Source organism: Plodia interpunctella, chromosome 4 (assembly GCF_027563975.2).
Source record: "Plodia interpunctella isolate USDA-ARS_2022_Savannah chromosome 4, ilPloInte3.2, whole genome shotgun sequence".
Taxonomy (NCBI): Eukaryota; Metazoa; Arthropoda; class Insecta; order Lepidoptera; family Pyralidae; genus Plodia; species Plodia interpunctella.
In genome coordinates, this window is record NC_071297.1 from 7,629,431 (window position 1) to 7,642,604 (window position 13,174).

Here is a 13,174-nt window from a genome sequence, read left to right on the forward strand (position 1 = left end):
CTCGCGCTGCCGTCTTTTGACTTCCGCGCGAAAAACCGATACGCAACCGAGGGAGCGCCGGGCAGTGGCAGTGACAGTGCGAGTGGCCTATTTACATACTCGTGCTGCCCACTACGATGCTCATTTCCCTGCCCAATATGGCCGAGTGTAATGTCGCTTAACAGAGATTGGGCAAATAAGTACCAAAAAAGAAACAGATAGCAATAATGTACCATAAATTTAAAAAAACAGTGTTTACAAACATCTCGCCGCTAGGTTGTCCTAAAAACAAGGATGACAATGCATGGAATTAGTACGCACTCCGTGCAAGTACTTACTAAATCTATGGGTTTTTACGTATTACTTTTTTCATGTTGGCAACTATTTTTCAAAAATGTCACGCACTCACATCAATGTCACATACAAGTAAAATGTCAAAGTCATGAAAACCATTAAAATGTTTAGTTTTGAGGTTATGAAATTATAAAATACAATAATGTTATTGTGATAAAATACATAAAACTAATCATTCTAATGAAACAATAATTAATATCTAAGTAACAAGTAAATACGGAATTTTACCTAAATTACCACAATATGTATACCAATTTAATAGTCCCCAGGTAAATGTGTTTCAGGTTATGTTTTGATTCAGTATTTTCAATTATAAGTAACGTAATCAATCACTATAAATGTTAGAATAATCACCTGCAAAATTTCACAATGTGTAATTAAACTACACTGTAAATATATACTTTCAGGCAGTGGACAAGACTATCTTCGTTATGTCGGTCATTAACCACCATAGAGGGCCAGACACTGCCACACACAACTAAATCTACCGATGGCATCTCTCCCCCGCCCCGAATACCTAGAGGGCCCACTGACATCCTTCAGGCTTTAGCTGCTACTGTTGGTCCTGACCCAACTGCTGCCCATTACAAGTTGGTACTTGTTCTCAGTAGAGCCTGGTTTGTGTGAAGTGCAGGTGCACAATACACAATCACATCACAGGTTCACAATCTGGTCAAGCACAGATTAGTATGAGAATTGCATATACAAAATTCCTAAGTCAAAATGTGACCCGGACTTATAATTTATCATAATGCATGGGACTCATGGGATTGCAGAAATACTTACTTAAAATCTTTGTACCTGTACTTAAAAATCCTTATTTATTTGATTTAGTTTTTTCAATTTTTTATTCTGATTTGAGACTAAATTAAACATTTGTTATTGTATTTATATTACATTTGCTTAAATTTAATTTAAATAATTTAGAATAGAACAAAAACTATATGAAAATTTCAGGTATCATGATGACCCATATTTGATCCCCTTGTCAAATTATCGCAAAAGAGCCTATGCTCTGTCTGCTGAGGCTGGTCGTAAAGCCGCTGCATGGGTCCGGGATGAACATGCTGAATTGTTCACAACCCGAGAGTGGGACCCTCCAGGAAAGATGAAAACTCCGTACTTTAATGCTGATCCCAGAATTGAAGCTTTTGCACCTAAACCTATTTATAATGATGAGAGCAAGGTTGGTTTTACACTTCAGTTATATCTGTGTTGTGTTAGTATTAATTATATCTCTTAGCATATAAGTGAGTGCCAGAATTTATTTTATTAAATCCGTATTTCAAAGTCACCAGTACAACAACAACAACAATATTATTTTCAGTTTCTGAAGATTAAAACTGAAAATTATAATGAATATACCAGCAAGTTATTTTTTACAGTTCCATTATTCAACATACAGACAGAAACAAACCTAATAAATACTAAAAAGCTAACAAAGACAACAGTTTGCAACACCAATACACTTGCTCTTTTTACAGGTAACAGAAGAAGACTTAAAATACACTATAACAAATGCCCTTCTAGAAGATTCTGTGAAAATCTTCCAGCTTCTGGGTGGCACTCAGGGTGTCAGTGATGAGTTAAAGATTGCATTTCTTCAGCTACTGTGCTTCTATAATGAAAAAGAACCTGATTCCATGGAATGGCTTGAGGAGAGATGGTTTTCAACAAATACTCGCGAACGACAAGCTACCACATGGAAGTAAGTGGTGTGCCAAATTTCTGGAATATATATTGTAACTATGGGCATCCCCGGGCTTCTCTCCAGTAGTAATTCTTTTCTGATATAAAGTACAATATTATGAAATTATTTTTTTATACATATATACATATGTAACAACTAGAGTTTAGCTTTCGGAATTCAATTTTAATCAGACTATGCCATATGAGTCAAATTTATTTTACCATCTCCATCGTGTCGTTGTCTCCATGTCTGCCCTCCATTATTTAATATTTTGTTTTTTTTTTCAGAATTGGAGGATTAGCTGACAAAATATTTGAATCACTTGACCCGAAGACACCTGAGGCTTATTGTGCCATTATTCAAGGCATGGCTAAATACTATCAGGTTAATTTTTTATTTAATTTTTGTTTATCATTGTAGTTTTCAGATGCTATAGAATTTATGTATATTTTATTTATTTTTGTATATATTTTTATTTAGGTTATTTTCTTTTTTAAATGTATATCACATATGTGAAAGGGTAACAAACATCCTCTTCTACATAATAGTAATGGTAAAAATTTAACTTTGTCATATATTCAGAGATGCTTAGAAGAAAAAGTGGCTACCACCAACCACAGGCTAGATATAAAAAATGTATTCTCTATCCAGGCGGAAAGAGCTCACATGTTGAGTCAGGAGGCTATCGAGAAAGGCATCCCCCTGTCCTCGTCCGTGTACAATTCGCTGCTGGGCTGCGTGGGCTTCCTCAAAGAGGGCACACAGCTCAGAATTGATGCCCTCAAGTCCTTGCTGCAGCAGATGAATGAACAGGTATCAGTCAGTTGAGCCGTGTGGTCCCTAGAATAGGACCACTCCATATCTTAAACACACGGAAACTTAGCGTTAACAGCTGAAAGGTAACAATAGTATTCCCAAAATGGGTTGATGTCAGGCAGGCGGCCGGTGCTAAAAACTTAGCCAAATGTTCAAAATTTAATAGTTCTTTTAGGTTACATGATAGGTGTTCTTTTTACACAAATCTTGGTCTTGATATCCTATCTTTCCGAATGTAACCGGGAATACGTAAAGATGAGAGAGAGAACACACTACAAACTCATGTGGCATGAGTAGGATTCGAACCTGGAACCTTTCGATCACAGGATTCGTCATGATCATTACACCACCACCGCTTCAAAGTATTCCATACCAAAAAAAAAACGGAACTTTTTCTAGAGTGTTTCTAGTGTGATTTGGTAGCACGATGAGCCAAGGTCGGTCGGCTAAGCCAAGAGTCGCTGGTGTTTGTCAGGGCATCACCCCGGAGCCGGAGACGCTGTCGTCGAGCCTGCGGTCGCTGGCGGCGTGGGGCGGCGGCCGCGCGCTGCAGCACACCGCCCTGCAGGTGCTGGCAGAGTTCACACAGCTAGGCATACAGCCCGGACTCTCCGCGTATTACTATTTGCTGTGTCTGTTCTGCAAGGAACGTGAGTTACGAACTATCTCCCAGCGTTTATTAGAGAAAATTACAATTTTGTTTAATAATGTGGTCCATACTCTTTTTAATTTCGGACTTTGAGTGAGTTATCATTATCAATCATCGAAAGGTAGAAAAAATATAAGAGTTCAATTGTAATATTTATGTCTGATTGGTTCTATTAACGAAAGTGTGTATGAGCGAACTATTTGGAATAAAGTTATGTTCTTGTAGACAAAACGCATGTTTACACTCGTTTTGTGCAGCCGTGGGATGCAGATATGGATTTAAATTTAGGTACAGTACAGTAGTTTTTTTCCAGTATATTCCCAAAAAGTCTGCAGCCTCATTGAAAAGTTTTGGCAATTTCCATGATCTGCCACAGTGATATTCACCAGCGTCTAAAACTATGATACAGGTGGCCCTCGCATTGACATTCTGACCGGAATTCTGAACGATCTTGAGAAGAGGGACAATTTGACAGCCATGGAGCCGACAGACACTAACTTCTTCATCACCGCCATGGGAGTGTGCAGTGACCACTTGCAGGTAAGTCACAGTCGAGCAATAAGTATATTGTTTGTTACCTATCATCTTTATTTATTAAATGTAAAGTTTTTGCTACACTGCCGAGATCAGAAGCTAATGAAAAAAGAAACTGAAAAAAAAAAACAGAAATAGCCTATGTCACTCTACAGCCTATGTAGAGTGACATAGGCTACTCCAAACCAAAAATCGCAATAATCTTCTTTCTCTCTCTCATGCGCGATTATAAGAGAGAGAGGTGATGGACGCATCTAAGTCCGGGTTCAGCGTAAAAATAACCTTGAAATTTTGAAGATTCGGCTGTGATTTTACTCCTCCTTGGAAATATTATTGTACCCTATCAACCACCTAGGCAATTTGTCCGGTCGCCTCATAAGTTCCACATCAATCCATGGCCCCGTTTTGAGGTGCTAAAAGGATAACACACTTCCACTATTTTGTTATTAATATGGATATATGGATTGCAAGAAACATAAAGAAAATTAATTTTCGAGAGCATTCTGTCCTATAGTTTATTTTAATTACACATTAATCAAGTTAAACATTCGCATTTTTTTAGGATATCAAATTAGCTGAGCGATTACACGCGCTTCTGATGAAGGGAGAAAACTATAAACTAGTGGGTGACGCGTACAAAGAGAGTATCTACTACAGGCATTTTGTCACTGTTGCATGCAGGTATGTTATTTCATCTTGTGACGTGATATACAGTGTACTCCATCCAATTTATAGTATTATGCGATTCATTAATGTTTTTCATAAAGAATATGTTAAATGATTTAAACGAATGTTTACAGTAAGCATAAATAATTATTAGCCACACTTTAAATCGTATTAATTTTAATTACTGTATTATTTTCGATATAGCATCTAGTTACTTGATTGTAATTTCATGATTGAGTAACTATAAGGTGAAAGCGTAACAAACAAATAAGGAAACTCACTCCCTCTCACATAATAAACGTTTATTTTCTCTTCACAAAAACAGCAAAAATAGGTAGCTAATTTAAGTAAGTATACGACAAAGATTACATGCAGTATACTTCGTGAAGAGACTATTCCCTGAATTAGGTCCCCTAGGAGTCCTATGCTACAGGTAATTATCTCGGAATACTTGATGCGAGTGTTTGAATGTACACATATACATAAATACACAGTATACATTTGTATCAGTAACTACACTTACACATATTGAATCTTAAGCTATATATTAATTTAAATATCATAATATTAGTTTGGACGTGTAATAAAAATGAATCCTTATTGTTTATAGACATGCACCTTTCGAACGCACCACAGAACTTTTGGATACATTAATACCTAATGTGTATGTGCCGGAGCCGTCGGTCATGGAAGAGGTGAGTTAATTAGTTAAACTAATTCGCTTTTTATCGAGTGTGTTATTGCTAAAACTGGTACTGGTATAAGATGTTCTTGTTGTCTAAAGGCATCTGACATGACATTTGTACCAATTCCGAAATGCAATTGCGACTCCCACTCGTTCTCATTTTTACTTACCTAGGCACCTTGGGGAAACGTCACCAGCGTTTTGTGTTGCAACGGAAACTTATTGTTATTTATTTTTTAAACTAATGTTCGACATGTGAATGTTTTTCAACGTATGTAAATTCGATTTCTTAATTACATAGTATAAAACAAAGTGGCTTTCCGCTGTCTGTCGCTATGTATGCTTCGATCTCTACAACTACGCGACGGATTTTCATGCGGGTGTATGGACTAAGTGATTCAAAATGAAGGTTTATATGTGCATAATATTGCACTCGTGCGAAGCTGGGACGTGCAGATAGTTTTTGATAAATCATAAAAAAAATAGGCTGTATAACATTATCTTTGCCTTATAATAATTGCCTGTTATAAAATATCACTATATTGATTGAATTTATTTTGAACTTTCTCCCACAACAGATAATAAAAACGCTGGAAGTGGCGGGCGCGGGCGACCGCTTGGCACAGGCGTGGTCGCAACTAGTTGTGTTCGGACACGCAAAGCGCGTCAAACTTGTGGACAAACTGTTGGCCGCTATGTGCAACTGCTATCAGTACCAAGGTGAGATCTCTCTCTCTCTCCCCCTCTCTCTCGAGTACCGGTGGTAATACTGATATCAGATTTTATTCAAGTTTCAAGCCTAAAGCGATGACTTTTGTTATCTACGTATGTAAATAGATGTAATACACTAGTGTGTCCGTCCACTATAGTTAGTATAGTTAACTAGTGTAAACTCAGGTCAATCACGATGCAGGTCCCTCTCGATGTTTTCCTTCGCCAGAAGCAAGTGATATTCGATAAAAACTAATTGTGATGAAAAATTTGACAAGAATAAACACGACAATAATTTAAGAAAAATACCACCACTTTCATACTATGCATAACGATGAACATGGTTTGTTAGATGAAGAGGTGAAGGCAAAGATGCGAACAGCCGCAGCCGATGTCCTGAAGTACAGCCAGCTGGCGGAGACAAGGGAGGACGCGCAGGAACTCAGGACGCCAAAGCAAAAGTAAATTATTTTTCCATTTTTCTCGCTCGTTAGGTTTAACATTTTGTTTGTCCACCTAAAATTAGACCTTAAGCTCTAGAGCATATAGTAAAATATCGTAAACAAGTATATATGAAATATATACTAGCACAATAGTGAACTTCTTCCCGATATTCCTATAGGAGTAAAATGCACATAGCTGGTAAATAATAAATATAAAATAAATATATAGAGACAAATGACACAGATTGAATTAGCCCCAAAGTAAGTTCGAAACTTGTGTTATGTGATACTAACTCAACGATACTATATCTTATAACATATACATATATAGATAAACATCCAAGACCCAGGTCAATCTGATGTTGACCTGACCGATATTCGAACCCGGGACCGGCATGATTTCGTCATAATACGAATATTAATACGAATTTATTTATTGTTTGTTTTTTAATCTCCAGAATGTCAGCCACATCGCTCTCAAACATAATCCAGTTATGTTCGGACACGCAAGACAAAGCAGACCCTGGTTGGGAATCAGTAGTGGTGGCGCTGCAGAAACTGCGTGGGGCTGAGGCGGTGGGGGTGCCCTCGGACCCCCTCGTGTTGGCCGATGTGGCGCGGCGGGCGGCTAGCGTCGGCAAGGCGGGCATCGCCACGGTCAGTTATAGTTGTAGTTGTTAAATTACACTGAGTGTGGTATAATGGTGATACAGAAACTGCGGGGGATGAGGCGGCGGGGGTGCCCACAGAGTCGCTCGTGAAATTCCATATAGATGTAGTTAATGATGTCGAGTGGAGGATGGGCTACCGTGGACGGAGCTGCGGCCGATAGCTAGTTAATTTACATCATAATTATCATAAAATAGCTAAATGAGACTGGAGAATTGCTTTTGTCAATCGTTCACGTATTTAAGTGTTTAAACTTTATTGCACAAAATACAATTTATAAAAGTACTATGGGTGGAATTGGTGCTATGTGTTTCTTACAAGATGGCGTTTTTGATACAAGTTTTTATTGTTGTCATATAGATTATGTCCGTGCGTTCCCTACTCGGGAGTCTTTCCTGGGTGCACCATCAGTGATGCCTATCATAATAATGCATTGTCATCCAGACTAAATGTGTGTACAAAATTAGCTAAACCCATTAAAGATAATTGAAGAATATTTAATTTTAAAATTGGGTTACATATTTACTCTCCACCCGATCATACATACTTACATACATTGCAATTTAAAAAAGCATCAACTAACAGTCAACCGTTAGGACATCAAAAACTGCCTTAATAGCTGACAAGTTTAAATTCGCTCCAATATCTCAGGTAGCTGAAAATTCGTTCTGATATCTCAGGTATCTGTGTCATATCTCGCTGAATGCGGGTTTGAAGAAGCGGCGGCGACCAGCGTCGACGTCCTCTGCACAATGCTGAACAGGCCCGCGGAAGAGGTCCATGAACTTTTAAAGGGAGATCGGAGCGCCCTCGCTAACACCTTACACCCGTCTGCGCTCTCTATAGCTGACGCTTACCATTTGTAAGTTGAAAATTTACCAAGTCTCAATAAAACTGTATAAAAACGTAATGAATATCTAAAGCCAAACCATGTTTAAGAGTTCTTACTGCGATTTATTATTAAATAAATAAATATATAGGGTCAAATCACACAGATTGAGTTAGCCCCAAAGTAAGTTCGAAACTTGTGTATAGGATACTTACTCAACGATACTATATTCTATAACATATACATATATAGATAAACACCCAAGACCCAGATCAATCTGAAAAAGATCATTTTCCATCTTTACCTGACCGGGACTAAAATCAGGTTTTATGTGACTTAGCATCGAAGATTCTTTAAACAGAATTACATGTGATAGTCAATGGCTAAGTCACATAGAGTTATGATCTTTTCACGATGTTTGCCTATTTTTAATCTTGCTTATCGAGAATATTACTAACAAGTGAGTGTCAAATTTTATTAAAAGCGCCCAAATGCTACTGACTTATTCGACTACCTACCGCCATCTAGTTACAAGTATTTGCATATACGTCAGTGAACTAAATAATGAACTAATATGCAGATTCCCCCATTGTTTTCCTTTACCGGAAGCAAGTTTTGATCTTAATTTAAAAAGAAAATTGTTTGAATTTGTGTTCCACATATTGTGCAGCATTAGGACGAAACAGGTTAAAAGTTGCAAGTTTACTGTGAATTTAATCTTGCACTATGTCCATATAAATCTAAGTGTCCCATTTCGAGAACCTCACCAGACTCACCATTTTGAGAAACTTAGGCATCGACTACAGTAATGTATCAAAGGCAATTATAAATAAGACATATTTAAATATTAATTGTAACTGTGTTTGCCTATTGGGACACAGATTTTTAGACACATGTGTATTTACATAAACAATGAAATGCAAGTGGAAAAAAATGTAACACGTTTTTAGATAATAACAAAGAAATGGAATACTATAAGAAAGAGGGTGTTGAGTTGACACGTGACTGAGTATTTATTTGCGTCTTAAATAAGTGTATACCATTTACTTTACTTTATATGTTCTGTTTCATTGATTGCTTTTGTCACGTTTAAGGCACATGTGTTAGTATTTACAACAGTTCCTAAATCAGTCGATTTACTCTGCTCTGGACCGATGAAGTCAAGTCTGTACTACGTACGGGCGAAACAACGAAACTGCGACTGCGTTTCACTACGAGCTGTCATAGTGAAATATGAAATGCAAACCCACACTAAACTCTCACGTTTTCAGTGTGTCTAGGACGAAACAACACGCCAGTAAATATGTGGCATTTTTGCACTGTATAATAAAGCTTACTGTATTAGCTTAATGTATAATAAAGCTTAATGTATAATAATTTAGCTTACTGTATAATAAAGCTTACATTTTTACACTGTATTATTTGGTCCTATTCTAGGTCCTACGCTAGTAGTTACTAGCGTAGGACCTAGAATAGGACCAAATTCTCCTGTGGATGTAGGTGATATCCCATGATGTACGAGACAACAGGGACACATAGCCTTGGCAATAGCATTACAAAAAGGTTGACGTCAGGCAGGTGGCCGGTATTAAGATCATGGCCGATTCGTCCATAATGTTAGGCTTATTTTTTTACACTGAACATATTACAGAGCAAGCGAGGCTGTGAGAGAGAGAGACATATATGATCTGCATATAATGGATAGAAAATAAATGAAGGCGCTATGGCTTCTTGGCTGGCCACACTGGGTGTTTACCAACCAACCTTGAGTGTTTGGTAGTGTTGGTAGTGCAATGGCAAAAAAAAGGGGTTCGTTAAAAATCCGTTTTCTTCTTATAAACATACTGTACTGACCACAGATAACCTATGAATACGTATTTGCAGAGCGAAGACCGGTGCGCCTGCGCCGGACCGCGAGAGCGACTCGTCCACGAGTTCCGAGAGCGACAGTGAGTCGTCAGACGATGACAAGTGATGCATTTGTAGCCTAGTCTAGTAGTAACTATAGCCAATAAAGTATTTACAATTCCATAGACCTTGTAGTTATGTTTTTTTTATTTTTATGGCTTTGCCGTTCAAATCGAGTATGAGTCGAATATTTATAGCATAAACTAGCAACCCGGCCCGGCTTCACACGATGTCATAAACTTTCGGGAATAAATTGTCTATATAACAGTGAAAACTGCATCAGAATCCGTAACGTGGTTTTTAATACAAGAGTTACAAACATTGATCCTAACTCCCAGTATTTGTAGTAACTATGAAATAAGTTACGTTTTTATTGTATTTGTCAACTAATAATAAACATAAAGTCACAAAACAATAAGTAAGTATATTATGTTATTTGTGAGTGATAAAAACAGAAGAAGTAATTAAGAGATATGAAGGAATGCATGCATTTTTTTATTCGTGTGATATAATATATTTTAGCAGATCCGTTTATACTTTCGCTTTCGTTATAAACTAAAGAAAAAGTACTTATAATACGTTGATATGTAGGAAACTATCTAATATATGTATGTAGGTACTAAAAATAGTATAAGAATGAATTATATAGTATAACCCTGACCGATTCAAACATTTTTCATTCAGTTCCCCTTCCACCATTTATATCAACTAAGAAAGCATCAAGTTTAAGAAAATAGCGAAGTCGGCCGTAATAATAAAGAGGATAAATAACTTTCTTCACAATTCAAGTCATATTGTGAATTACTTTCACCTATTAGACGTCTTTCGGTTTCAGTCGTCTACAGCCTTAATATGTCTAGATCACAGCTTATTAATTAATTAAATAAATAACTATTACTAATTATTATTATTAAAGTAGTATTTTTATATAACAAACTTCATAAGAAATATTATTAATTAAAACAATCTCTCGTTATTATTGCCTGAAGCTATCCCTTCTCCCTACTTAAACATGACAAGTAAATTTCAAATATCTGAATACAAAAAAATGTAATACCGATCATATTTTTTCAAATCAATACTTTATTATATTCCGTAACACTGTCCTTGATAACAAACATACCATTGTTTGCAGGAGACAGTGAAAGCAACTCTGAAAGTAACTCGAGTTAGAAATTATTTGGCAAATTCCGTCTTAGGTCACACTCTCATACGACTTCATATGCTAACTGTTCTTGCTCATCCATGCGTGTTACAAAAACAAATACCTAGCAATTGTTGGAAGATTCCTCTTGACAAAGAGATGACATATTGAACCAGTGACATGGACTCATTTCCCCACATACTACTCGAGGTGTTAAAAATGATAATTGGTCTCGAAGTGAAGTGGCGGTGATTTTCGCCGTTAGTTCATCTTTAGTTGCCTTGCGGTCAACCTTCGGTGAGAGTGATAAACATATAATATAACCTTGGGAACTACGCGTGCGGTGAAAAGATGGTGCTGAAATCAGTTCTTCACAACTATACAGGTTTTTTGGTGAGTTTTTGATTTGATATTTAATTTATTTCGATTTGGCAAGTCCTTTCTGAACGCTGTATTGCATGTGTAGGTATTTACTTCTAAAAGTCTATATTCAATTCATATTCATTTACTTATTCGCGAATAATTTTTAGTGAATAAAACCACCAAATTATGATTTTAATTTTAAAGTGCTTGTTTTCACTCTCATTAAAATCTTTTAGGCCATTGAATCAGACGTATTTGTTCTCGCATCACTATGACATGAATCCATTCGCTATCTTCAGAAAATATATAAGTAACCTGGTTTTCCAAAGCGTTAGTCAAAGATAAAAAATCAACATAAGACTATACAACTAAGTATTTTGTGTTACTAATTAGTAAGTAGCAGCTCCATTATCCACTTTGTTTTATTTATGACTAGCTGATGCCCGCGACTTCGTTCGCGTGGCCGAACAATGTTTGGTAAGGAATCAAAATTATTAGAGAATTTTGACTGTACAAACATAATGATACCTATAAAAGAGATGCTCATACGACTGAAATATATATTTCCTATGGTTTAGCTGGCCATTATGACTCTTCTTCAGGTGTTCCAGATCGTCGATTTTTATCATTTCTATATTTCCTGTAATTTAGCTGTACCATTATTGTTCTCCATCTGTTGTTCCAGTTTTCGTAATTATTTGCCCTATATGTTGCCCAGGCTTAATAGCTATATAACAAAAAAGACTAGCGTGTCCAAACAGACAGATATACAGACAGTTTTATTTTCAAATTCTTACTCTGTTACTATGACTATATTCCCTAATTTTGTTTTTATCTAAATATATTCAATGTACAATTATTTTTTTCTACTGTTTTATTATATGTATTGATGTAATCATTGTTTAAGGTAATCATCCAATGTTGTTCCATCGCCGCTTTCGGTACGAAGAATTTTGACTGTGGTCCGTATGGTTTCGTATGCGAAGGCGCCAGCAAGCTGCGGATCTGTGAGGGCGAGAACCTTCTCGGTCCCGCGTTCCTGTGTCCGCCCAACTCGAGGTGCAATGAAGATTCCAGTGAAGTCTGCGAAAGCACTCACAACTACATGGATCATTCCCTAACAAAAAATATCCGCTGTCACAAAAACGAGAGGATTGCTGATCCTAACGTCCCAGGGTGTAAAGGCTACATTCTGTGCATACCCAACAAAAACAGATTTCAAGGAATAAAATTCAAGTGCACCGGTAGTACTATATTTAACGGGTACACTCGTACTTGTTCCGCTCCAAGTGAATACAAATGTCCCATAGAGAATGTGACAAAACCACCCCTAGACTTGTTCGTAGAAGAAAATCGTAGGATTGACAGTGACCCGCACAGGAACGCACCTCAGCGGCCTAGACCTCTAGAATGCAAGAACTACAAGTTCAGTGTAACAGATGCCAATGGACCGGTACGCGCGGCGTACTTCTGCCCGCCAAGGCCGATCAGAGGAGAAACTAACGTGAGATGTACCATATTCTCCAGCAAATTTTGTATCACGCTAGAGAGAGATGATAGCGACCAATTCTCACAAACTTACGGAGTGGCATATAGAAAACCAAGAAAGTAAATATATAAGTACGATACATTAAGACTGAGTAGGTGTTATAATAGTTTAACCATTAACCAGTTTGATATTGTTAGTTTTTAAAGCGGTATTTGTGAATAAAAGACTGCATGGATTTTATTTTT

General features: G+C 37.0%; 2 protein-coding genes across 2 annotated transcripts; both read left to right on the plus strand.

The window, feature by feature from the left end:
* Positions 1-424: 424 nt before the first annotated feature.
* Positions 425-10,058, plus strand: LOC128669451 (uncharacterized protein). Its single transcript, XM_053744301.2, has 15 exons — positions 425-602; positions 741-923; positions 1,291-1,519; positions 1,818-2,041; positions 2,311-2,407; positions 2,675-2,836; positions 3,315-3,489; positions 3,898-4,028; positions 4,585-4,703; positions 5,299-5,383; positions 5,952-6,093; positions 6,437-6,545; positions 6,986-7,184; positions 7,877-8,058; positions 9,910-10,058. Exons 1-15 carry the CDS (start codon positions 577-579, stop codon positions 9,998-10,000), a joined length of 2,154 nt encoding a protein of 717 aa, XP_053600276.1. The 5' UTR covers positions 425-576; the 3' UTR covers positions 10,001-10,058.
* Positions 10,059-11,102: 1,044 nt separating this feature from the next.
* Positions 11,103-13,164, plus strand: LOC128669392 (uncharacterized). Its single transcript, XM_053744200.1, has 2 exons — positions 11,103-11,470; positions 12,348-13,164. The coding sequence occupies exons 1-2, from the start codon at positions 11,429-11,431 to the stop codon at positions 13,050-13,052; spliced, it is 747 nt and encodes a 248-aa protein (XP_053600175.1). The 5' UTR covers positions 11,103-11,428; the 3' UTR covers positions 13,053-13,164.
* The last annotated feature ends 10 nt before the right edge of the window (positions 13,165-13,174 follow it).

Excerpts from the sequence above, each read along its gene's own strand:
- LOC128669451 (XM_053744301.2), top strand. The coding sequence starts at position 577 with ATGTATACCAATTTAATAGTCCCCAG. Across the intron at positions 2,042-2,310 it reads CGACAAGCTACCACATGGAA|AATTGGAGGATTAGCTGACA; the intron begins GTAAGTGGTGTG and ends TTTTTTTTTCAG. Across the intron at positions 6,546-6,985 it reads CTCAGGACGCCAAAGCAAAA|AATGTCAGCCACATCGCTCT; the intron begins GTAAATTATTTT and ends TTTAATCTCCAG.
- LOC128669392 (XM_053744200.1), top strand. The coding sequence starts at position 11,429 with ATGGTGCTGAAATCAGTTCTTCACAACTATACAGGTTTTTTG. Across the intron at positions 11,471-12,347 it reads ACAACTATACAGGTTTTTTG|GTAATCATCCAATGTTGTTC; the intron begins GTGAGTTTTTGA and ends TCATTGTTTAAG.